The 25,592-nt window shown below is 43.2% G+C and overlaps 1 protein-coding gene across 4 annotated transcripts in view; it reads left to right on the top strand.

Moving 5' to 3' along the window:
• Window positions 1-25,592, top strand: part of swt1 (SWT1 RNA endoribonuclease homolog) — a 120,437-nt gene that overhangs the window by 69,436 nt on the left and 25,409 nt on the right. For 3 of the 4 annotated variants that reach the window (XM_067990496.1, XM_067990497.1, XM_067990495.1), the window contains 2 exons: window positions 3,916-4,157; window positions 8,384-8,527. In XM_067990496.1, the coding sequence (XP_067846597.1) occupies window positions 3,916-4,157; window positions 8,384-8,527 (386 nt within the window). Of the gene's footprint in view, window positions 1-3,915; window positions 4,158-8,383; window positions 8,528-20,114; window positions 20,527-25,592 lie in introns of those variants that run through there. The other variant, XM_067990498.1, reaches the window with a different exon arrangement.

Below are 25,592 nucleotides of genomic sequence, written 5' to 3'. Positions count from 1 at the left end.
GCATTTGAGATCAGTGGCATCTCTGCATCCCTGGCCGTCGGAGATGGAGAGACTGGGACTTCGCAGTTTCCTGGTGACAGAATTAAATATCTCTGACCCAGTGAAATATAAGTGTGATTATGCTGAGTGGCAACATTGCTACATTCCCAGTGCTAATTCATTTTGGTTTCGTCTCCCCTCCAGGGACTTCACGCATAGAGCAGCAGTCTGTTGACTTTCCTGAGGACGATTCCTCAGAGGATCTGATTCCTTCTGAGAGTACACCCTGTGATGGTGCACCATCAGGCACCAGCGCAAATACTCGCACTTCGGTGGGTCCTGTTAGACAGCTAGTTGGGTTTTCACCTGGTGATTCACAGTTCACAAGTGAGCACGAGCAGACACTGGTGGCAGGGACAGCTGTGGAGAGTCCACATCGGGGGCCGCACTCCTCTCCAAGCCCTGCTTAGCTGGGCACAGATGCTGAACACCGGGGGCCATCAATGAAAAGGAGAATTATAGAGGGACAGCAGCAAATAGTACTGGCAGACGTGCTACGCACACTCTTCATAATAGCAGAGAGGCTGGAGGAGTGCAGCTCAACCATTTGTAGATTGATGTTGTAGGCCATTGCGAGAATTCCTGCCATGGAGTGGGTGGCCGCCTCTGTGGAACTTCAAGCGCAGCTATCAAACCAGTCCACGCAGGCCATGACCATGGCCGTGCAGACTTGGATGCCAGCATGTCTGTTGCCTTAAACAGGATGACACATACCTTATCCACAGCCTTACAAGGCATCACTGATCTGCACCAAGCTGTTCCCCAGCAAAGAGGTAGGAATGATGTGCTGCTGACCCACAAGAGGGATGATGGCAGAGGGGGATGCCATGGAAGTGCAAACACCACTCAAAGCGCTCAGCCATGTATCACCCGACATTCTGCCTCATCTCCCGATGGTCGAGTCTGCCCCTGCACAGGTGTAGGTGGAGCAGTCTTTGGCAGGGCCCTCACGAGTTCCAACACACAGAGGTCGTAGGTCAAGAGCATCTAGCAGTCAGAGCAGGAATCTGAGCAGCCTGCCTCTACCTTTGCTGAAGCCACAGGGATTGCATTACATAGCGGTAGACAAACTTAAGAAAAATAAATTTTAATTCACAAAGGGTATGCACGTAGATCTTTGTGAAAATATTGTGTTATTAAGTTTCCTTTTGTTATTACCTCACATAAAATTTATTAATTTGCACCACCTCCCCATGTTGCCTATTCTTGCGTGCCAAGTGGCAACTCGCTTTTTCAGTTGCTTGGTGATAATGTGAATGCATGAATTGACAGGACCAATTAGGGCATATGCAGTGGGTGAATGATTGGTTAGAGGACTGTTTTGTGAGAGTTTGGGGGTGGGGAGGAGAAGAGTGGGGATCTTGGGGATGTGATTGTTAATTTGGTCCAGTGTGTGTGACTAACTGAACCTTCGAGCTGTTAGAGCATCCCTGGCATCCCGAGCAATAATGTGAGTGGTTGGTCTGGCGTAGGGTGCCCCATCTTCTCCTCCTCCTCCTCCATCATCGGAATCGTCATCAGATGATGATAGGTGAGCACCTTCCTCATCCTCCACCTCTGATCCTCGGTGCAGGGCAAAGTTGTGCAGAACGCAGCACACCACGATCATTCTGGAGACCTTCCCTGGTGAGTACTGAAGGTCGCCTCCAGACCAGAAGTGCATCTTCAGCATGCCGATGGCTTGCCCGATGACATATCTGGTGGTGATATGACTCTTGTTGTACCGCTCTTGGGCTTCATTAGTGGGGTTCCTCAGAAGTGTCATCAGCCAAGATAGTCTTCCAACAGCCAGCCTTTAAGTCTGGTTCCAGGTATGAAGAGGTTGGGGATGTTGGACTGCTGCAGGATGAAAGCATCGTGGCAGCTCCCAGGGAATTTGGCGCACAACTGCACGAACCTTTCCTTGTAGTTGCACACCAGCTGTACATTGATGGGATGGAATGAAATCCCTTGTGGCTGACGAATGTTCCTGGTTGATCTGGGTAGTCCTAGGATTGCCACGTGTGTGCAATCGATGGCACCCTGTACCTGTGGGAAGCCAGCCAGAGATGCAAATCCGAATGCCTGCTCATTCAGGCTATTGTTGTCGCATGGGAGGGTAACATAAGCAAATGCCCTGGCAAACAACCCAGCAGTCACCTTCCTGAAGCACTGCTCTTCATGGAGGTCAAGCTGTGCCTCTGTACACTCTATTACGTGGATAGTGCGTCCTGCGAACTCGGCCCCTCTGGTGCTCTCCTCTCTGGTGAAATTACCCCCTTAGTGATAGATTTGCACAGAGGACCTAGGCCGCTAATGGGAGTTGGGGATGCGTAAGAGGCTGGTGTCAAAGGAACGGCGTGTTCAAGGGTTGGGGATATAGGCCTGGCAAAGTTTGGAGATGAGAGTTGGACGAAGCCATGAGGGATTTAAAATTTAAGGTGATGGGCATGAGGTACAGGTAGGTCCGCAAGGACAGGAGTGATGGGTGAACTGGACGTAGTGCGCCACAGGATACGTGAACCAGAGGTTTGGATAAATTGGGGTTTTCGGAAGATGGAAAGCCAAGAAAGAAACCAAACTAATGTATATGTTAGCTCTTCTAAACCATCAGTATTGTTTGGCTTTGCCACTTGAAATTGTGCAACACAGTGTTAATAACAAACACAGTTTAAAGATGTCAGTCTTGGCTCAGTCGTAACACACTCGTGTCTGAATCAGAAGATAGAGAGCTCATGCCCCACTTCAGAGACTTGAGCACACAATCTAGGCTGACACTTCAGTGCAGTACTGAGGGAGTGCTGCACTATCAGGTGCTGTCTTTCAGCTGACACATTAAACCGAGGCTCTGTCAGCCCCCTCCGGTGCATGGAAAGATCCCATGGTGCTATTCAAAGTGGAACAGAGGAACTCTCCATGTGTCCTGGCCAATATTTATCCCTCAACCAACATCACTGAAAAACAGATTACCTGGTCATTTATCTCATTGCTATTTATGGAACATTGCTAAGCACAAATTGGCTGCCATGTTTCCCTACATTACAATAGTGACTACACTTTAGGATGTCCTGAGGTCATGAAAGATGCTATATAAATGCATGTTCATTGATTTTTCCAAAGCACCATGGCTAATATTGCACAGTGCAATTTGAATCCACTTGTATTTATTTGGGTCCCCCAATAAAACCATTTGAGCACCCCACTTCATACTGTTTTTCTCCTTGATTGGTGTTAGACTGAAACCAATTTTGTTTCTTAAAGGGGCAGTTGAAATTTGTCACATAACTCTAAATAGCGATATATATACAATTACTGGTATGTGATGATGCTCTCTTCTTTACTGCTTTATGCTGTAAAGCCACTCTTTTTAGATACCACTTGTGAACATATATTTTGGCCCCAATTTTAACTGCCCCCGCCTGGCGGAAACCAGCAGGGGGCAGTTAAAATAATGGGAGTCACTTACCCCCTCTGATCCCACATCCTTCCTGCCATGTCCCCATATTAACCTGCTCTTTTGATCAGGCGAACTGGAAACCCGCAGGAAGGACGCAAAGTCCTGCTGTCATCAGGACCCAATCTGCATTTCAAGCTGAAGCCTGAGTGCGGGGGGGTCAGTGTCGGGAAAACCTGCCGGGAGCCGGATCCTGGGCCAGAAGAGGCCCAGAAGATAAGGTTAAAATTTATTTTTCATGTTTCTTTGTGAGCTGGGAGGCGCACGAGTGTTCACTGTCTAGACTTGTGAAGAATGGGCCTTTGAGCCCAATATCCGTGGAACCATACCTAGGCAAAGGAGTCAATACCTTCACTAGAGAAGGGAGGAAATTGAGAGAAAAAAACACATGAATATTTGCGATTTATAGTAAGGAATCTTTTCTCTTCTCTCATGTTATGAAGGATGGCAGCAAAAACGAGCTAAATTCAAAATCTTCAGAAAAGTCAGAAGAGTCTTCTGAAAAGTTGGAAATTGCAGTTGAGTCAACTTTGAACCCTGATCCAGAGAGAAATGTAACTCTGTTTCCGTTCAACTGTAATACTGGATACCCCATGTCGGAGATGGAAAACCCTCAAGGTGTGAGCAGAAGTCAACAAATCTGGGCCACCTTTGAGAACGTCTGGAATATAATAAACAAATACAGGTATGAAAAAATATTGTGTACGGATACATATAAAAGCATATATTAGTCCAAATAATAGTTTTGATGTAGGCAAATTCTTGGCTGTTGCCCAAAACAGTAATTTTATTCCTTACACTGCTATGACATACAGATGTTGACTGGGCTAGAACATACGAATTAAGAGCCGGAGTAGGCCATTCGGCCCCTCGAGCCTGTTCTGCCATTTGATAAGATCGTGGCTGATCTGATTGTAACCTCAACCCTACTTTCCCGTCTACCTACTATAACCTTTTGACTCCCTTGTTAATCAGGAATCTAACTAACTCAACCTTAAAAATATTCAATGACTCTGCATCCACCGCTCTCTGGGGAAGGGAGTTCCACAGACTCAAGACCCTCTGAAAGAAAAAATTTCTCCTCAACTCCGTCTTAAATGGGAGACCCCTTATTTTTAATCTGTGGCCTCTAGTTCTAGTCTGTCCCACAAGGGGAAACATCCTCTCAGCATCTACCCCTTCAAGCCCCCTCAGGATCTTATATGTTTCAATAAGTTCACCTCTCATTCTTCTAAACTCCAGTGTATACAGGCCCAATTTGTCCAACCTTTCCTCATAAGATAACCCCCTCATCCCAGGAATCAGTCGAGTGAACCTTCTCTGAACTGCCTCCAAAGCAGTTATGTCCTTTCTTAAATAAGGAGACCAAAACTGCACACATTATTCTAGATGTGGTCTCAACAATGCCCTGTACAACTGCAAGAAAACATCTCTACTTTTATATTCCATTCCCCTTGCAATAAATGACAACATTCCATTTGCCTTGCTATAGGAAAGATAGAGCAGGAGGTAAGAGAGGAGGGGGAGTTGCGTTCTTGATTAGGGAGAACATCACGGCAGTAGTGAGAGGGGATATATCCGAGGGTTCGCCCACTGAGTCTATATGGGTAGAACTGAAAAATAAGAAGGGAGAGATCACTTTGATAGGATTGTACTACAGACCCCCAAATAGTCAACGGGAAATTGAGGAGCAAATATGTAAGGAGATTACAGACAGCTGCAAGAAAAATAGGGTGGTAATAGTAGGGGACTTTAACTTTCCCAACATTGACTGGGACAGCCATAGCATTAGGGGCTTGGATGGAGAGAAATTTGTTGAGTGTATTCAGGAGGAATTTCTCATTCAGTATGTGGATGGCCCGACTAGAGAGGGGGCAAAACTTGACCTCCTCTTGGGAAATAAGGAAGGGCAGGTGACAGAAGTGTTAGTGAGGGATCACTTTGGGACCAGTGATCATAATTCCATTAGTTTTAAGATAGCTATGGAGAAGGATAGGTCTGGCCCAAAAGTTAAAATTCTAAATTGGGGAAAGGCCAATTTTGATGGTATTAGACAGGAACTTTCAGAAGTTGATTGGGAGAGTCTGTTGGCAGGCAAAGGGACGTCTGGTAAGTGGGAGGCTTTCAAAAGTGTGTTAACCAGGGTTCAGGGTAAGCACATTCCTTATAAAGTGAAGGGCAAGGCTGGTAGAAGTAGGGAACCTTGGATGACTCGGGAGATTGAGGCCCTAGTCAGAAAGAAGAAGGAGGCATATGACATGCATAGGCAGCTGGGATCAAGTGGATCCCTTGAAGAGTATAGAGATTGCCGGAGTAGAGTTAAGAGAGAAATCAGGAGGGCAAAAAGGGGACATGAGATTGCTTTGGCAGATAAGGCAAAGGAGAATCCAAAGAGCTTCTACAAATACATAAAGGGCAAAAGAGTAACTAGGGAGAGAGTAGGGCCTCTTAAGGATCAACAAGGTCATCTATGTGCGGAACCACAGGAGATGGGTGAGATCCTGAATGAATATTTCACATCGGTATTTACGGTTGAGAAAGGCATGGATGTTAGGGAACTTGGGGAAATAAATAGTGATGTCTTGAGGAGTGTACATATTACAGAGAGGGAGGTGCTGGAAGTCTTAACGCGCATCAAGGTAGATAAATCTCCGGGACCTGATGAAATGTATCCCAGGACGTTATGGGAGGTTAGGGAGGAAATTGCGGGTCCCCTAGCAGAGATATTTGAATCATCCACCGCTACAGGTGAGGTGCCTGAAGATTGGAGGGTAGCAAATGTTGTGCCTTTGTTTAAGAAGGGCGGCAGGGAAAAGCCTGGGAACTACAGACCGGTGAGCCTGACATCTGTAGTGGGTAAGTTGTTAGAGGGTATTCTGAGGGACAGGATCTATGGGCATTTGGAGAGGCAGGGACTGATTAGGAACAGTCAGCATGGTTTTGTGAGAGGAAAATCATGTCTCACGAATTTGATTGAGTTTTTTGAAGGGGTAACCAAGAAGATAGATGAGGGCTGTGCAGTAGACGTGGTCTACATGGACTTCAGCAAAGCCTTTGACAAGGTACCGCATGGTAGGTTGTTACATAAGGTTAAATCTCATGGGATCCAAGGTGAGGTAGCCAATTGGATACAAAATTGGCTTGATGACAGAAGACAGAGGGTGGTTGTAGAGGGTTGTTTTTCAAACTGGATGCCTGTGTCCAGCGGTGTGCCTCAGGGATCGGTGCTGGGCCCGCTGTTATTTGTTATTTATATTAATGATTTGGATGAGAATTTAGGAGGCATGGTTTAGTAAGTTTGCAGATGACACCAAGATTGGTGGCATTGTGGACAGTGAAGAAGGTTATCTAGGATTGCCACGGGATCTTGATAAATTGGGCCAGTGGGCCGATGAATGGCAGATGGAGTTTAATTTAGATAAATGTGAGGTGATGCATTTTGGTAGATCGAATCGGGCCAGGACCTACTCCGTTAATGGTAGGGTATTGGGGAGAGTTATAGAACAAAGAGATCTGGGAGTACAGGTTCATAGCTCCTTGAAAGTGGAGTCACAGGTGGATAGGGTGGTGAAGAAGGCATTCGGCATGCTTGGTTTCATTGGTCAGAACATTGAATGCAGGAGTTGGGATGTCTTGTTGAAGTTGTACAGGGCATTGGTGAGGCCACACTTGGAGTACTGTGTACAGTTCTGGTCACCCTATTATAGAAAGGATATTATTAAACTAGAAAGAGTGCAGAAAAGATTTACTAGGATGCTACCGGGACTTGATGGTTTGACTTACAGGGAGAGGTTAGACAGACTGGGACTTTTTTCCCTGGAGAGTAGGAGGTTAAGGGGTGATCTTATAGAAGTCTATAAAATAATGAGGGGCATAGATAAGGTAGATAGTCAAAATCTTTTCCCAAAGGTAGGGGAGTCTATAACGAGGGGACATAGATTTAAGGTGAGAGGGGAGAGATACAAAAGGGTCCAGAGGGGCAATTTTTTCACTCAAAGGGTGGTGAGTGTCTGGAACGAGCTGCCAGAGGCAGTAGTAGAGGCGGGTACAATTTTGTCTTTTAAAAAGCATTTGGACAGTTACATGGGTAAGATGGGTATAGAGGGATATGGGCCAAGTGCAGGAAATTGGGACTAGCTTAGTGGTATGAACTGGGCGACATGGACATGTTGGGCCGAAGGGCCTGTTCCCATGTTGTAACCTCTATGATTCTATGATTCTAATCACTTGCTGTATCTGCATACTAACTTTTTGTGATTCATGTACTAGGACACCCAGATCCCTCTGTACCTCAGAGTTCTTCAAACTCTCTCTCTTTAAATAATATACTGCTATTCTATTCCTCCTGCCAAAGTGGACAAGTTCACATTTTCCCACATTATACTCCATCTAGAAAATTTTTGCCCACTCACTTATCTATAATCCCTTTGCAGACTCCTTACCTCCTCTTCACAACTTACTTTCCTTACCTACCTTTGTGTCATCAGCAAATTTAGCAACCATACATTCAGTCCCTTCATCCAAGTCATTGATATAGATTGTAAATCGTTGAGGCCCAAGCACTGAAACTGAATGACCCAGACTGTTACTTTATAGATAAAGTTGAGATTGCTGCACATGTTTGAGGTCTGTGAAATGTAGACCAGCTATTAACAGTATTTACTGAATGACTGTGACAAACTCACATTGACCGCCAAACTGGAATTCCAAGTGCCTACAATCTGCTTACTTGCTGACAAGTTAAAGCAGAGGGGGATTTTTTTTTAATTGAGTGAAATCCTGTAAATAAAATATTCATAATAAAGGAACATTTTTGTGCTTGCACATAAAGTCAATCAACACTAGATTTTTGGTCTTGTATGACAGTACATAAGAATTTGAGATTAATATTTTTTTATTTTTTTTCCCCAGCTCGTTAATTTTTGCAACCTTTAACCTTCCTCACAACTCATTAGCTGTTATAATCGACAGCAAGCTGCCAATTCCTGAGGAAGCATTTCTATGCCTGCAGAGGTTAATGCCTGCTGTAAAAGAACTGCTGGCAGGAATTCAAAGGTAAGCGTCCAATTGTCCCAAGAGGAATGCATAAAGCAATCGAAAAGTTTTTTAATTTAATGTAGTTTGTTCCCATGTGTCATTTGACGATTGTATTGAGAGCAGTACAATACCTGACTACCGCCATGAATGCATTTTACATAACTGTTCCATTCTCCCAGTGATCAGATCTAATAATTGCACAAACAGAATTGCAGAGCATTGCATCAATCCATGCCCACTCACTAGGTATTATAATTTATCAAACCTTATGGGTATCTTATGAGCAAGTGAAGCAAGTGAATGGGGATAAATTATTGTGAAGAACTTTAAAATATGTAATATTTTTTGTTGTATTTTAGTATTTTCATTTAAGGCATATTTGCTATTATTGTAAAAAAAAACCTGTGCTGGAAGAAATGTTAGTTATTTGCTAATTGATGAGCAGAATTTAATTTTTTTTGCCTATGCTAACTCTTAATTCATCAGGAGCTGCAACTTGAAGCTTAAATAAAAGTAGAAAATGCTGATAATACATAGTCAGCATCTGGAAAAAGGAAACACAGGTTAATGTTTCACGTAGGAATGCTCCATCAGAAGCAGTTAAGCTGAAGGGTCTCCACCTGAAACATTAACCCATCTTTCTCACCCTCCCTTTTCAGGTGCTGAAGGAACTAGTAGTGTATTTCCAGCATTTTCTGTTTACATTTTAGCATTTACAGTTTTTTTTAAAAATAAGCTAGTCCTTGAATTTTAACTAGAGGTAATCAGCATCTTCTGGTATAGATGAGAAGGTGGTTAATGGAGCAGGGAAGAGCAGCCACAGCTGCAAAGAAACAGAGAAGAATAAATCTGGCAAGAAATCTCTCCTTTGTGGAGTGGAATTTTACAGCCTGAGACAAAATACACTCAGCACGCATTGGTAAAGTACTTATAGTTGGATAGCAACGGTGTGGAGCACTACGTATGGTCGGTATCAGTCTCATTCAAATAGTGCTGTACTGTACAGGGCCACTCTTGAAAGCAACATTCTATCTTCGCATTTCTTTACTTCATGTTGTTAAAGTTGTTAATTTATGGTTCAGGCAGTTTCATCAGCAGGAGAGAGGCAACAATGGATGAGAAAAAAGTCTCCCTACAGCTAGTAAACTACAAGTAGAATGGAAATGGAATTTATAATAAGTGAGAAAATGAAGTCACAGCTTATGGTTGGCGCTTCTAGGCTTCGGAAACATTCCAACAAGATGTGTTTTGTTCAAGTTTGTTCTACTGATTCGCATGATGAACAACAGCAAAGTCATGTTACTATAAGTGGGGTATTCAGCTTTTCCTAAGTAATACTGTTATTTGAGCTGGCAAGCTGTTCTGGTTTCCAGCTCACCTGAGCTGGAAACTTGCTCTCATTAATGCAAGCTAAGTACATGGAGCATAAAATAGTCACAAATTAAATGCAATATATACATACCTAAGCACACTTTATGCTGCTCATAGTTTTTAAAAAAAAAAGTGATCATGGATTGCCACCTGAATATTTTGTAGCGATATACTTTAACAGGAATAAAGACAGAAAATGCTGGAAAAGCTCAGCAAGGGAGGCGGCATCTGTGGAGAAAGAAACAGAGTTGACGTTTCAGATCAAAGATCTTTCGTCAGAACTGGTTTAACAGGATCTTGTTTTTCCCACAAACTGTTGCATTCACTGACCGTTGACCTGAATTACATAGTTTTAGAGGAAGAGAAATTTCATGTGTAATTAGCGATTTGGCTGTTGACTGCGCCCTTCTGGTGTTAGAGCGCAAAGCAGTCACATGGCTTCAGAGGCAGCATTTTCCTTAACTTTTTATTCTAACTAATCTAGTTACACCTTTTGTTGACCATTTTTAAAGTCTTAGGGGAAGCGTAAGAACGAAGAGCATTAGAGAAAGCTGCTGTGAAGTAGCATATGTTAAATTTGAATTAGAAATAGGAGTACAGTGTGCACCTTGTAAAGTCCTAGGACTTAAAGTTTTAAATCTTATTTGAAAGATCCTGGCATAATATTTTTTCCCATCAATTAAGGCTTTCTCTAAAGTAATCACTAGCTGCTTTTATATTGCTGTAGTGCTGCTTGCTCCCAAAGTGTCGGTTTTTTGCTCAGTCTTCCCGGCTGCTGCAATTTTACTTTGGTGCAGGCGTGGCAGTTGAACAATGTAAAAGAAACTATATTTTCTCCTGTTCCTGCTTCTATTCTGTCCGTGTCATGTTTTATGAGTTGCTCCAAGGCCTGAATACTGTGCTGAAACCAGCCATTGGGAGGCGTATAAACGTAGGTGGGATAATTGTTTCTTCATCTTTCCTCCCCCCCCCCCCCCCCCCCACTCCAATGTAGAAGTGACTGGCCTTTACTTAGTGCCTCACATTGGTTCATATGAGGAACTGAAGATCATTGCCGCGACACTGCGTCTTATCACTCTGCAATAGAGAATGTTGATCTGCCAATCATAATTTATTTCTTCATCAGGTATGACTGTAACTTTTACTTGGAAGAAATTCCTGCTGCATCAAATTTCTGTCTGTTTCAAAAGATGCCACTGGCATTCACATTAATTACTTTTAAAAACTGGGCAATCTGTATAGCAGCATTAGCCAGTAACAAAGAAATACATGAATGCTGAAAGCGTTAACCTGTAGCTGGTTTTTAACAGTATTTGTTGTTCTTCCTTACATTACAAACTACTGTTAAAATTGATATCTTGTAGCTTTCCTTGCTAAAAAGTGGTGACATTCTGATCTGGGCTGCCCAATGCAGCACCAGGATTAATTAAGACCCTGTAGGAGCTCCAAAATAGATATGTGTACAAGTCACAAATTTAAGATGTAATTGACTGGTAATTAGATTCCAACCTTAATGTTCTCTTACATTAAGTATTAACTGTACTGGTTATAATTAATAGTTAATTGTAAATTCTATAATGCCTTGCCCTCAAAGCCAGCTGATTTTATAGGAACAAGAGTAGGTCATTCAGCCCCTCGAACCTGTTCAGCATTCAATTAGATCATGGCTGATCTGTATCTTAATTCCATCTACCCACCTTGGTTCTGTAATTCTTAATACCCTTGCCTAATAAAAATCTATCCATCTCATTTTTGAAATTTTTGATTGACCCCCAGCCTCTACAGCTTTTTGGAGGAGAAAGTTCCAGATTTCCACTACCCTTTGTGTGAAGAAGTACTTTCTGATATCACCCCTGAATGCCCCTTTGTTCTGGACTCTCCCACCAGAGGAAGTAGTTTCTCTCTATCTACTCTATCAAATCCTTTAATCATCTTAAACACTTCAATTAGATCACCCCTTAATCTTTTATATTCAAGGAAATACAAGCCTAGTCTTGCGACCTGTCCTCATAATTTAATCGTTTTAGGCCCGATATCATTCTGGTGAATCTGCGCTGCACCCCCTCCAAGGCCAATATATCCTTCCTGAGGTGTGATGCCCAGATCTGAATGCAGTACTCCAGATGGGATCTAAGCAGAGCTCTGTACAGATGTAACATATCGTCCATCCTTTTGTATTCCAGCCCTCTTGAGATAAAGGACAACATTCCATTAGCCTTTTAAATTATATTTTCTACCTGTCCACTAGCTTTTAGTGATTTCTGTACTTGGACCCCTAAATCTCTTTGCTCATCCACAGTTCCTAGCTTCTTGCCATGTAGAAAATATTCTGATCTATCTTTCTTAGGTCCAAAGTGGATGATCTCACATTTTCCCACATTGAGGATCTACCACAGTTTTGCCCACTCACCTAATCTATCAATGTCCCTTTGCAACTTTCTGCTCCTATCGACACAATTTACTTGCCACCTAACTTAGTGTCATCAGCAAACTTAGATATATGGCTCTCTATTCCTTCATCCAAGTCATTTATAAATATTAGTGAAAAGCTGTGGCCCCAATACTGAGGGGCACCACTAGTCGTATCCTGCCAATTTGAGTACATACTCACTATCCCTACTCGCTGTCTCCTACCGTTTTTTATTCATTCATTGGATGTGGACATCTTTGGCAAGGCCAGTATTTATTACCCACCACTAATTGCCCTTGAGAAGGTGGTGGTGGTGAACTGCTGCCTTGAACCACTGCAGTCCATGTAGTGAAGGTTCTCCCACAGTGCTGACTTATTATGTATTTTTGTAATGGGATTGTACAACTGATTGGCTTGCTAGGCCATTTCAGAGGGCAGTTAAGAATCAACCACATTGCTGTAGGTCTGGAGTCACGTATAGGCCAGACCAGGTAAGGACGGCAGGTTTCCATCCCTAAAGGGCATCAGTGAACCAGATGGGTTCTCCTAGACAATTCCCTATCCAAGCCAATAGGTTGCCTCCAATTCCATGTGCTTTCATTTTTGTTAAGTTTTTTATGTGGAACCTTGTCAGATGCCTTCTGGAAGTCCATATAAATAACATCCACAGACATTCCCTTATCTACCACTTTAGTTACCGCCTCTCAAAATTCAACTAGGTTTGTTAGACATGACTTACCCTTTACAAATCCGTGCTGGCTCTCTCTGATCAGCTCACGTTTGTCCAAATGCTCAGTCACTCTGTCCCTAATAACAGATTCTAGTAACTTCCCCACAACTGACGTTAGACTAATAAGCCTATAGTTCCCTAGTTTATCTCTCTTACTCTTCCTTAATAATGGAGTGACATTGGCAGTTTTCCAATCCAAGGGGACAATTCCTGAATTGAGAGAGTTTTGGAAGATTATGACTAACACATCAACAATTTACTCACCTAAACCATCGGGTCCTGGAGATTTGTCTATCTTTAATATCATTAGTTTCTCCATCACCATGTTTTTACTTATATTGAATCTAGTTAGTTCCTCCCCTTGATTTATTTTTAATTTTCCTTGTATCTCTGGTATTTTATCCTCATCCTCTACTGGTCATGATCTTCCAAAACACTCTCGATTCAGGAATTTTTCATAGGCTTAGTAGTAGTCTAATAAATAGAGACATGGCAGGGCACCTCGGTCCCGTCGAATGTACATCCTGTGCCATGTGGGAAGGCCAGGACGCTTCCCGTGTCCTGGACGGCCACATGTGCAGGAAATGTCGTCAGCTGGAGGAGCCCATGCTCCAGGTTTCAGAGCTTGAGCAGAGGCTGGCGTCGCTGCAGTGCATTCGCGAGGCTGAGAGCTATGTGGATAGCACGTTTCAGGAGGTGATCACCCGCAGCTTAAGAGTGTACAGGCAGAGAGGGAATGGGTGACCGCCAGACAGACAAGAAGGACCAGGCAGGTAGTGCAGGAGTCCTTTGAGTGCATCTCGCTCTCTAACCAGTAGTCACTTCTTCAGTTCTGAACAGTGGTGAGGGCGAGGGTTCCTCTGGGGAGTACAACCAAAGCCAAGTCCACGGCACCATGGGTGACTCAGCTGTTGGGGGTGGGGGGGGGGAGAAAGGTCAGGAGAACAATAGCGATAGGGTATTCAATAGTTAGGGGAACAGTCAGGCATTTCTGCGGCCGCAGACGTGATTCCCGGATGGTATGTTGCCTTCCCGGGGCCAGGGTCAAGGATGTCACTGAGCGCTGCAGAACATTGAGGGGGGAGGGTTAACAGCCAGAGGTCGTGGTCCATATCGGTACCAATGACATAGGTAGAAAGAGGGATGAGGTCCCGCAGGCAGATTTTAAGGAGCTAGGAACGAGATTAATAAGCAGGACCTCAAAGGTAGTAATCTCCAGATTACGCCCAGTGCCACGCGCTAGTGAGTATAGAACTAGGAGGATAGTGCAGATGACTGTGTCGCTGGAGAGATCGTGCAAGAGGGAGGGCTTTAGATTCCTGGGGCATTGGGACTGGTTCTGGGGGAGGTGGGACCTGTACAAGCTGGACGGGTTACATCTCAACAGGGCCGGGACCAATATCCTCGCAGGGAGGTTTGCTAGTACTGTTGGGGAGATTTTAAACTGGCTTGATAGAGGGATAGGAACCTGAGTGTCGATTCAGAAGGGACACAAGCAGAGCTGGAAATGGAAGGCAGAAAATTAGTAAGCATATTTGGAAGGCAGAGGAAACAAAGGTTAGAAAATAAACAACAAAGGAGTTTGGTAGTGCTTAATGGTGTATACTTCAATGCAAGGTATCTAGTGAATAAGGCAGATGAGCTGAGGGCAAAGATAGACATGTAGCAGTATGATATCATAGCTATTACTGAAACATAGCTTAAAGAGGGGCAGGGATGGCAGCTAAACATTCCTGGTTACAGGATTTTCAGATAAGATAGAGAGGGGGATAAAAAAGGAGGGGGTGGCAATATTGGTTAAAGAAACAATTACAACTGAGGAGGGATGATATGTTAGAAGGATCATCAAATTGAGGGCATATGGGTTGAGCTAAAGAACAAAAAGGGGCAATCGCACTAGTGGGAGTGTACTATAAACCCCCAAGCCGTCAGAGGGAGATAGAAGAGCAAATATGTAGGCACATTTCTGAGAAGTGCAAAAACAATAGGGCAGTAATAGTAGGGGATTTCAACTACCCTAATATTAACTGGGATAAGAAAAGTGGCAAGTTCGATCCAAAATTGGCTCAGTGGCAGGAAGCAAAGGGTAATAGTCGACAGGTGTTTTTGTGACTGAAGGCTGTTTCCATTGGGGTTCCGCAGAGCTCACTACTAGGTCCCTTGCTTTTTGTGGTATAAATTATTTAGATCTAAATGTAGGGGGCATGATTAAAAAGTTTTCAGGTGATACAAAAATTGGCCTTGTGGTTGATAGTGAGGAGGAAAGCTGACGCCTGCAGGAAGATATCAATGGACTGGTCAGGTGGGCGGAAAAGTGGCAAATGGAATTCAATCTGGAGAAGTGTGAGGTAATAAAAGCGGCACAATGTAGTATAGTTTCATTCTGACTATTACTACAATTAACATTTTGGTATTATCACTAATTAATAACTTGCTACTTATCAAAAGTAAAATGATCCCATATTGCTATCTGAATATCAGAGTTCTGTACCCATTTTTTAAAAAATGCTCCCTCTTTTAAGATCTCGCACTTGTAAACCATAATTTCGTCGCTGTGTCAGCTTGGCTCAATTCATAACATATTGCTTCTAAATCAGAAGGTTGTAAGTTCAAGCCCCACTCCACAACTTGAGCACATGATCAAGGCTGATACTCTAGTGCAGCACAGAGTGCTGCATTGTTGGAAGTGCTGCCTTTCAGATAAGATGTTAAATTGAGGCTCCATCTTCCTCTTTAGGTTAACATAAAAGATCCGATGGCACTAAATGAATAATTTCAGGTGTTCTAGTCAACTTTTTATTCCTCTACCAGCACCACCAAAACAAAATCATCTCATTGCTGTTTGTAGAATCTTGCCATATGCAAATGGCTGCCATGTTTGCCTACATAACAGTGACTGCACTTCAAAGTGTTCATTGGATACAAAGTACTTTGAGACATCCTGAGAGACATGTTGAGGTGGAATATAAATGCAAGTTTTTCTCTTGTAAGAGTGGACAGGTAACCTTGTCCAAGATATTTGACAACAGTGCACTTCTCGAACTGGTCACTACAAAGTAAGTGAGAGCAGCCAGGGAAGACTTGCCCACCTGGTTTCGCTTTACTCCCTTCATCTGATGTTTAGTCTGAAAACCAGGTCACGATCAGAGGCTCACTTTATAGTGATTCACAGACACAAACCCACATATCTTGTTAGGACACTATCCTGCTGCATAGTTGTCCTCTCTCACATCCAAGAGGATTTATTATTTACATATGCATTAGTTGTCTAATCTTTCCACATACAAATCTTTCATTTTCATCCTGGATTGACCTAAAGCAAGTCTTCCTATAACTGATGTTTGGAGTGAGTTTTTTGGATTTTGGATAATTGGGGTTTCACTGTTCTGGTACGACTAAACAAAAGCTTCGCTGCAGCATGTAAATTGCATTTAATGACCATTACAATATTCAAATCTAACATTTTTGGGCTATAGATGGTAAACATTGAGACTTGAGGATAAACCAGAATTAATCTACTGTTGCCTACAAGGGGGAAGTCAATCTGATGATTTTGGTATCTCTCTCTCCCGCTTTCTTATTTACCCCACATGTTATTGCTGAGACTTGACTGTCTCTTCTGGCAGTGATCAATTCTGCATTTCTTTCTCTGACTGCAAATTAGGAGGCACAAAAATCTGAAACAAAAAGTTTTGAGAACAATTAAATAGAGACCAATAATAGATACTAAAAGACTGTAGAGAGGTACAGTGGTACATTGCACTGGTGCTCCAGCTTATCATGCCCTGAAGCTGTTGGATGTTAATTTGCATGTGGAGAACCTCACACAATATATTCTCAATTTCAGTCATGTCTTCAAGAGGAACTGCAGAGGCTGATTTAGGTAGTTCTTCAGAGAAAGGGAAATTGGATGGGAAGTCACGCTCGGGCATTCTCCCACAGTTCATAGTAATGGGAAAGAAGTATCATTCATTTGAGATCTGGGGACAGCCTGTCTTAATATCCTTCTATGTTGTAATTTCAAGTCACAATTTTCTTGGTATTCTGGGAAATTGCATGTTGTGCCTACTTAATAAGGAGGGGCAGAGAAAAAAGGAACGGAAGAAATAACAACATATTTATATAGCGCTTTTAACGTAGAAAAATGTACCACGGCACTTCACAGAAGCATAATCAGCTAAAAATTGACACCGAGCCAAAGGAGGATATATCAGGAGGGGTGGTTAAAAGCTTGGTCAAAGAGGTAGAATTTAAGGAAGGTCTTAAAGGAGGAGAGGGAGGTGGAGAGGTGTAGATATTTAGGGAGGGAATTCCAAAGCATAGGGCCTAGATGGCTGAAGGCATGGTTGCCAAATAGAAAAAATAAGAAAAATATTAAAGCGAGGGAGTGAATGTGAAATGACAGATTGATGACATCCATGGAGGCATTGATCGGTTGAACTATCTTTCCTTCAGATGATGGGAGACAGTGCTGATGTAGAGGCCAAACTCAGGCTTGAACACAAGAATAAACTTGAAAAACATGTGTTGAAAAATGTACATTTTTAAATTTACTTTGTGAAAATCATGACTTTAAATTAGAACATAGAATGAGGTCATTCAGCCCATCACATCAGTATATTTTGGGAGATGAACAGACAGAAACACTGGAAGGCAAGCAGAAAAAGACAGACAGAGACTAAAAGAATTGAAATGTGAATGCTGCAGAGAGACCATTAAGGAAAGAGACATTTTTTTTAATTGTCAATGGGCAATGCCACAAAAGATTAACCAGTGCATAGAATAAAATCTATTTGCCATAATGCTGTGCTCCCTGCAGTTTCAAGTGCTGACCTGTCTAATGTACTATTTTTTCTTTGTGTTTGATTGAGAATTTTGGTGCAGTTTCTGTAGGCTAAAAATTCCTGAGGTCTAAATAATGCAATTTCTGGTTAATTAAGATATGACCATCGCTTTCCTCATTCATCCCAATCCTTAGAATGGAACCAGATGAAATTTTAAAATAAGTGTGGTTTCTGTGATTCAAAACCTATGATTACATTATTTAAAAACAAAAAGTTCCACTAAGGATCTAAACCTCATATCCACTTGTCCCTCTGGTTGATGTCAGTTGCTAGGATGTCACTTGGATTCCACAACCACACATAACCTGTATATTTTTTTTTCCAAGGGAAAGTGGCTCAGTGGCAGGAAGCAACAGGTAACAGTTGACGGGTGCTTTCGCGATTGGAAGGCTGTTTCCAGTGGGGTTCTACGGGGCTCGGTACTACATCCCTTGTTTTTTGTGGTATATATTAATGATTTGGACTTGAATGTGGGGGGCTTGATCAAGAAGTTTGCAGATGATACAAAAATGGGCCATGTGGTTGATAGTAAGGAGGAAAGCTATAGACTGCAGGAAGATATCCATGGACTGGTCAGGTGGGCGGAAAAGTGGCAAATGGAATTCAATCCAGAGAAGTGTGGGGTAATGCATTTGGGGAGGGCAAACAAAGCAAGGGAGTAGACAATAAATGGGAGGATACTGAGAGGTGTAGAGGAACAAAGGGACCTTGGAGTACATGTCCACAGATCCCTGAAGGTAGCAGGACAGGTAGATAAGGTGGTTAAAAAGGCATTTGGGATACTTTCCTTTATTAGCCGAGGCATAGAATATAAGAGCAGGGTGGTTATACTAGAACTGTATAAAGCATTGGTTAGGCCACAGCTTGAGTACTGCGTACAGTTCTGGTCACCACATTACAGGAAAGATGTGATTGCACTAGAGAGAGTACAAAGGAGATTTATGAGGATGTTGCCAGGGCTGGAGAATTTTAACTATGAGAAAAGATTGGATAGGCTGGGGTTGTTTTCTTTGGAACATAAGAGGCTGAGGGGAGATTTAATTGAAGTGTATAAAATTATGATGGGACTAGAAGAATGGATAGGGAGGACCTATTTCCCTTAGCAGAGGGGTCAGTGACCAGGGGGCATAGATTTAAAGTAATTGATAGAAGGATTAGAGGAGAGCAAGGAGAAATATTTCACCCAGAGGGTGGTGGGGGTCTGGAACTCACTGCTTGAAAGGGTGGTACAGGCAGAAACCCTCAACTCATATAAAAAGTACTTGGATATGCATTTGAAGTACCATAATCTACAGGGCTATGGACCAAGAGCTGGAAAGTGGGATTAAGCTGGATAGCTCTTTTTCGGTCGGCACGGACAAGATGGGCCGAATGGCCTCCTTTCTGTGCCGTAACCTTCTATGATTCTTGAGATGTGGGCATCACTGACAATGCCAGCTTTTATTGCCCATCCCTGATTGCTCTGAGAAGGTGGTGATACAATTGATTGACTTGCTAGGCCACTTCAGAGGGCAGTTAAGAGTCAACCACATTGGTGTGGGACTGGAGTCACATAAACTAGACAGTGTAAGGATGGCAGCTTTCCTTCCCTAAAGGACATTAGTGAACCAGTTGGGCTTTTACAACACTCCAAAACCTTCAAAGTCACTTTTTAACGATTTTTGTTTTTCCTTGATTTTTGAAACTGAAATCAAATTCTCAAACTGCCATGGTGGGATTTGAACTCACATTCCCTGGATTACTAGTCCAATAACATAAGCACTGTGCTACTGTACGCATACGTATGCACGTTGTCCAATTCCTGTTTTTGGGGTACAAAGTTTATTAATCACATTGGGTAAAACTATATTAATGAATATTTAATCATGGATTACATTTTTTTTTACTTCTCAACCTGTACCTATCAATGGATTAAACACAAAGAATCAATGGAAGATAATCACATGACAGAAAATGCTTAAAGATATGTGCCATCATGTTATTTTACGCAGCATTCCTGCATAGACTTGCAGTTAGTTTGGCACATTAAGTCAGCAGTTTTTTGGTTTTTAAAGTTCTTGTATTGCCATGATCTCAAGATTAATATTTTTGCATTCTTAAGTCTATCTACGTTATTGTTTTCACGCTAAAATAATGCAGCTTCAGGTTCTGCAAATGAAACAGACATTTTTTCAATTTAAATGGGCACGGATTGCACCTCTGATTCAGGACAAACTTCCAAGTAAGAAGGTCTTTTGATGCCACACCTAGAAAGATGAGCAAAAGCCCTGAAAGGACTGCATGGAAAAATGAGATCACTGGCAAACAACGCTACGTGCTACCTCAGGCGGCCTGGACTGGAAGCTGACAGTGACTGATGCACCACTCCCATGATAGCTCCAATGTTGGAAGATGAGTTACAAACATAGAAGCAGTTTAGGCACTTTTTTTTAAAACTGTAATGTTCGGGAATAATGTCGCCAAATAAGCAATTTAAAATAGGCTTAGATGGTTATGCTAAATGCTACAGAATTTGATTCAAAAACCCAAATCTAAAATTAAAATTAGCACATCTTGTGATCATCAGTCCATCAAAATGTTTTGAGTCCACCTATGTGAAACCTCATGCAGGAGCTTTCAGAATGTTTGAGTAGGCTCACGTCTGACCTTTTGATTTGTGCAGTGTTAGCTACTTACAATCATCATTTATAGTATAATTTCTCATTGGTTGTGTTTTGCTGTGCTGTCATTTTTTCATATTACAATTACAGTATTGTGTAAGCTTGCTTCCGATCATTCAACTTAATTTTCCTTTTGGGTTTACCTCACTATTCTAACAAAATTATATTGCTAGTTCTTTTCTTCCTCCTACTCTTTTGATTGATTTAGCTGGTTACACTATCTAACGTTTCCACAGCTCGGCTTGCTTTACTCTGTTTTTCTGTTTTTATTCTTGCTCCAACTGTTGTCATTTCTGTCCTTGTACTCACAAAATCACCAATGTGCACTAATGTGGGATTTAGGTGATATATAAGCAATTTCCTATTTTTGGAAGATCAGAAAATGGGCAGTCTACATACTAGATTTGGACAAACTGGTTACAACAGATAAAATAGAAAGTATTTGCTGTAGCAACCTCTCACTTTCCTGTAAAGAGTAGGTTAAAATTTACATAGGGAGATACACACATACGCGCTCGTGCATTTCCCATACTGAACTAAGGGTTTTATTGATTTGAAGCACGAGGTGTATAAAGTATGAGCAGGAGGTCTCGGTGACGCTCGACATTCAGCTGGCCAGAATCTGCTAGCAGAAGCAGCTGATCTGGTGTTAGTGGTGCTCACCGCATTGCACTCGCGTGCATGGTTGCAAATGGTGGTCTCCGCTTCTCTAATCTGATTGATCAAAGTGACTTTACAACACTACATCACACATACACATTTTAGAGAATCATTGAAAGGTGACAGCAAGGAAGGAGGTCATTCGGCCCATCAAGTCCACGCCGGCTCTATGCAAGAGCAATCCAGCTAGTCCCACTCCCACGACCTAAACCCGTAGCCCTGCAAATTTTTTCCTTTCAAGTACTTATCCAGTTCCCTTTTGAAGTCCATGATTGAATCTGCCTCCACCATCCCCTCAGGCAATGCATTCCAGATCCTAACCACTCACTGTGTAAAAAAGATTTCCTCATGTAACCTTTGGTTCTTTTGCCAATCACCTTAAATCTATGTCCTCTGGTTCTTGACCCTTCCACCAATGAGAACAGTTTCTCTCTACCTACTCTATCTAGACCCTTCATGATTTTGAATACCTCTATCAAATCTCCTCTCAACTGTCTCTGTTCCAAGGAGAACAACCCCAACTTCTCCAGTCTATTCACGGAACTAAAGTCCCTCATCCCTGGAATCATTCTAATAAATCTCTTCTGCACCCTCTCTAAGGCCTTCACATCTTTCCTAAAGTGCGGTGCCCAGAACTGGACACAATACTCTGGTTGTGGCGAAACAGTGTTTTATAAAGGTCCATCATGACTTCCGTACTTTTGTACTCTATGCCTCTATTTATAAAGCCCAGGATGCCGTATGCCTTTTTAACCACTTTCTCAACCTGCCCTGCCACCTTCAACGATTTGTGCATATATACCCCCCCAGGTCTCTCTGTTCCTGTACCACTTTTAGAATTGTGCCCTCTAATTTATATTGCTTCTCCTCGTTCTTCCTACCGAAATGTATCACTTTGCATTTTTCTGTGTTAAATTTCATCTGCTACATGTCCGCCCATGCCACCAGCCTTTCTATATCCTCTTGAAGTCTATCACTATCCTCCTCACTGTTCACTACACTTCCAAGTTTTGTGTCATCTGCAAATTTTGAAACTGCCCTGTACACCCACGTCCAAGTCCTTAATATATAATCAAGAAAAGCAGTGGCCCCAGCACCGACCCCTGGGGAACACCACTGTGCACCTCCTTCCAGTCCAAAAAACAACCGTTCACTGTTTCCTGTTACTTAGCCAATTCTGTATCCATGTTGCTACTGGCCCCTTTATTCCATGGGCCGCAATCTTGATGATAAGCCTACCATGCGGCACTTTATCAAACGCCTTTTGAAAGTCCATATGCACCACATCAACTGCATTGCCCTCATCTACCCTCTCTTACATCATCAAAAAACCCTATCGGGTTAGTCAAACACGATTTGCCTTTAACAAATCCGTGCTGGCTTTCCCTAATCAATCCACCCTCGTCCAAGTGACTGTTAATTCTATCCTGGATTATCGTTTCTAAAAGTTCCCCCACCACCGAGGTTAAACTGACTGGCCTATAGTTGCTGGGTTTATCCTTACACCCTTTTTTTACACAGATACAGAACTTTTAATCATATAGATTATTGAGTCATTGGGCTCGATTTTACAATGGTGACGGGTTGGCAGCGGAGTGATTGACAGGCTGGCAGACATCAGGAGCTGCAACGCAACGGGGTGGGGGGGGGGGGGCGAAAAAGAGAGAGAGCGAGATGTCATCCGGCACTGGAACAGAAGACTGGGGGTGGGGAGAATGGAAGATCCAGCACTGGACTGGAAGATCGGGGGGGTGAAGAGGGGACATTGGAGTGGGAGACATTGGTGCAGGTTTCAAAGGTAGGTTCATGTTGTGTTTTCACTTCCATGGTTTTTTATTTAATTTATTTAGTTTCATTTTGCCTGATCCGGCACTTTGGCGTGAATCAGAAGCGGTGGGCAAGCCGCCGAGGTCAATTAAAAATCGTTCCAATCCCTTCACCTGTCACAGGTAAAGAGCCTTAAGTACCTCAATGAGGTACATTTGGCTCTTTAACTGTCATCCCGCCGGCTTTAATTGCCGGCGGGACTTCCGTTTTCGGGTCGCCCGCGCGCACACAGGTGGGTCCCTGGGAAACTCGGAAGTCGGCGGGTTGGAGCCGGCTTCCGAACCCCAACGGGATTTCTGTGATTTTTGGAGGCCCTCCGCCCCTGATGTGCCCGCAATTGCCTCATAAAATCACCCCTATTGAAAGAAAGCCAAACACACATGTATGTAGCACCTTAACGTGTCTCTCAGAAATGTCTCAAACCTCTTCACGTACAAGAAAGTACAGTGACCTATGTAGGCAGATGCATCTGCTATTTTGTGGACAACAAAATGCCACACAAACATTGAGAATAATGACCAATTAATCTGTTTTTGGTGGTGTTTGTGGGCATTTTCATTCTATCATGCCAGATCGGGAATACAGAAATATTTATTTAAAATGTTGTTTCTTCGACTGATTTTAAAAATATCTTCAAGACTGACTGGAAATGTAAAACGAGTTAAGAGAATTCTACTCACCAACCAGCATGGAAGGCAACAATATTCCAGTAACTATAAACTGAAAAAAATAGAGCAACGCACCATCTTCCACCCTCCATAAACTTGAGCTCATCCAAAACTCTGCTGCCCATATCCTAACTCGCACCAAATCCCGTTCACCCATCACCCCTGTGTTCATTGACCTACATTGGCTCCTGGTCCGCAACACCTCGATTTTAAAATTCTCAAACTTGTTTTCAAATCCCTCCACGGCCTTGCCCATCCCTATCTCTGTAACCTCCTCCAGCCCGACAACCCTCCCAAATCTCTGCATTCCTCCAATTCTTGCCTCTTGCACTTCCCCGATTTTAATCACTCCACCATTGGCGGCTGTGCCTTCAGCTGACTAGGCCCTAAGCTCTGGAATTCCCTCCCTAAACTTCTCTATCTCTCTCCTCCTTTAAGACGCTCCTTAAAACCTACCTCTTTGACCAAGGTTTTGGTCACCTCTCCTCATATCTCATGTGGCTCAATGTCAAATTTTGTTTGATAACGCTCCTGTGAAGAGCCTTGGGACGATTTACTACATTAAAGGTGCAAGTTGTTGCTGTTGAAAACAACAGACACATTGGCCCCAAAATTTACTCGGGGCTGGGGAGAGTATTTTTTTAAAAATTCGTTCACGGGATGTGGGCGTCGCTGGCGAGGCCAGCATTTATTGCCCATCCCTAATTGCCCTCGAGAAGGTGGTGGTGAGCCGCCTTCTTGAACCACTGCAGTCCGTGTGGTGACGGTTCTCCCAAAGTGCTGTTAGGAAGGTAGTTCCAGGATTTTGACCCAGCGACAATGAAGGAACGGCGATATATTTCCAAGTCGGGATGGTGTGTGACTTGGAGGGGAACGTGCAGGTGGCATTGTTCCCATGCGCCTGCTGCTCTTGTCCTTCTAGATGGTAGAGGTCGCGGGTTTGGGAGGTGCTGTCAAAGAAGCCTTGGCGAGTTGCTGCAGTGCATCCTGTGGATGGTGCACACTGCAGCCACAGTGCGCCGGTGGTGAAGGGAGTGAATGTTTAGGGTGGTGGGTGGGGTGCTAATCAAGCGGGCTGCTTTATCTTGGATGGTGTTGAACTTCTTGAGTGTTGTTGGAGCTGCACTCATCCAAGCAAGTGGAGAGTATTCCATCACACTCCTGACTTGTGCCTTGTAGATGGTGGAAAGGCTTTGGGGAGTCAGGAGGTGAGTCACTCGCCGCAGAATACCCAGCCTCTGACCTGCTCTCGTAGTCACAGTATTTATATGGCTGGTCCAGTTAAGTTTCTGGTCAATGGTGACCCCCAGGATGTTGATGGTGGGGGATTCGGCGATGGTAATACCGTTAAATGTCATGGGGAGGTGGTTAGACTCTCTCTTGTTGGAGATGGTCATTGCCTGGCACTTATCTGGCGCGAATGTTACTTGCCACTTGTGAGCCCAAGCCTGGATGTTGTCCAGATCTTGCTGCATGCGGGCTCGGACTGCTTCATTATTTGAGGGGTTGCGAATGGAACTGAACACTGTGCAGTCATCAGCGAACATCCCCATTTCTGACCTTATGATGGAGGGAAGGTCATTGATGAAGCAGCTGAAGATGGTTGGGCCGAGGACACTGCCCTGAGGAACTCCTGCAGCAATGTCCTGGGGCTGAGATGATTGGCCTCCAACAACCACTACCATCTTCCTTTGTGCTAGGTATGACTCCAGCCACTAGAGAGTTTTCCCCCTGATTCCCATTGACTTCAATTTTACTAGGGCTCCTTTTCCGGACGGGAAACCCGGAAGTACAGGTTTCCTGGACGTCCTGACGATTTTGACATCAGGACGATTTTAAAATTTTTTTCATCAGGTTTCCCACCCGACAGTAAGCCAGATTGACAGGCTTATCTGCCTGTTTGTACAGGAAGG

This window comes from Heptranchias perlo, chromosome 9, assembly GCF_035084215.1.
Source record: "Heptranchias perlo isolate sHepPer1 chromosome 9, sHepPer1.hap1, whole genome shotgun sequence".
NCBI classification, from domain to species: Eukaryota; Metazoa; Chordata; class Chondrichthyes; order Hexanchiformes; family Hexanchidae; genus Heptranchias; species Heptranchias perlo.
The sequence above is the reverse complement of the archived record's forward strand: the minus strand, read 5'-3'. Positions and strand labels throughout refer to the sequence as shown.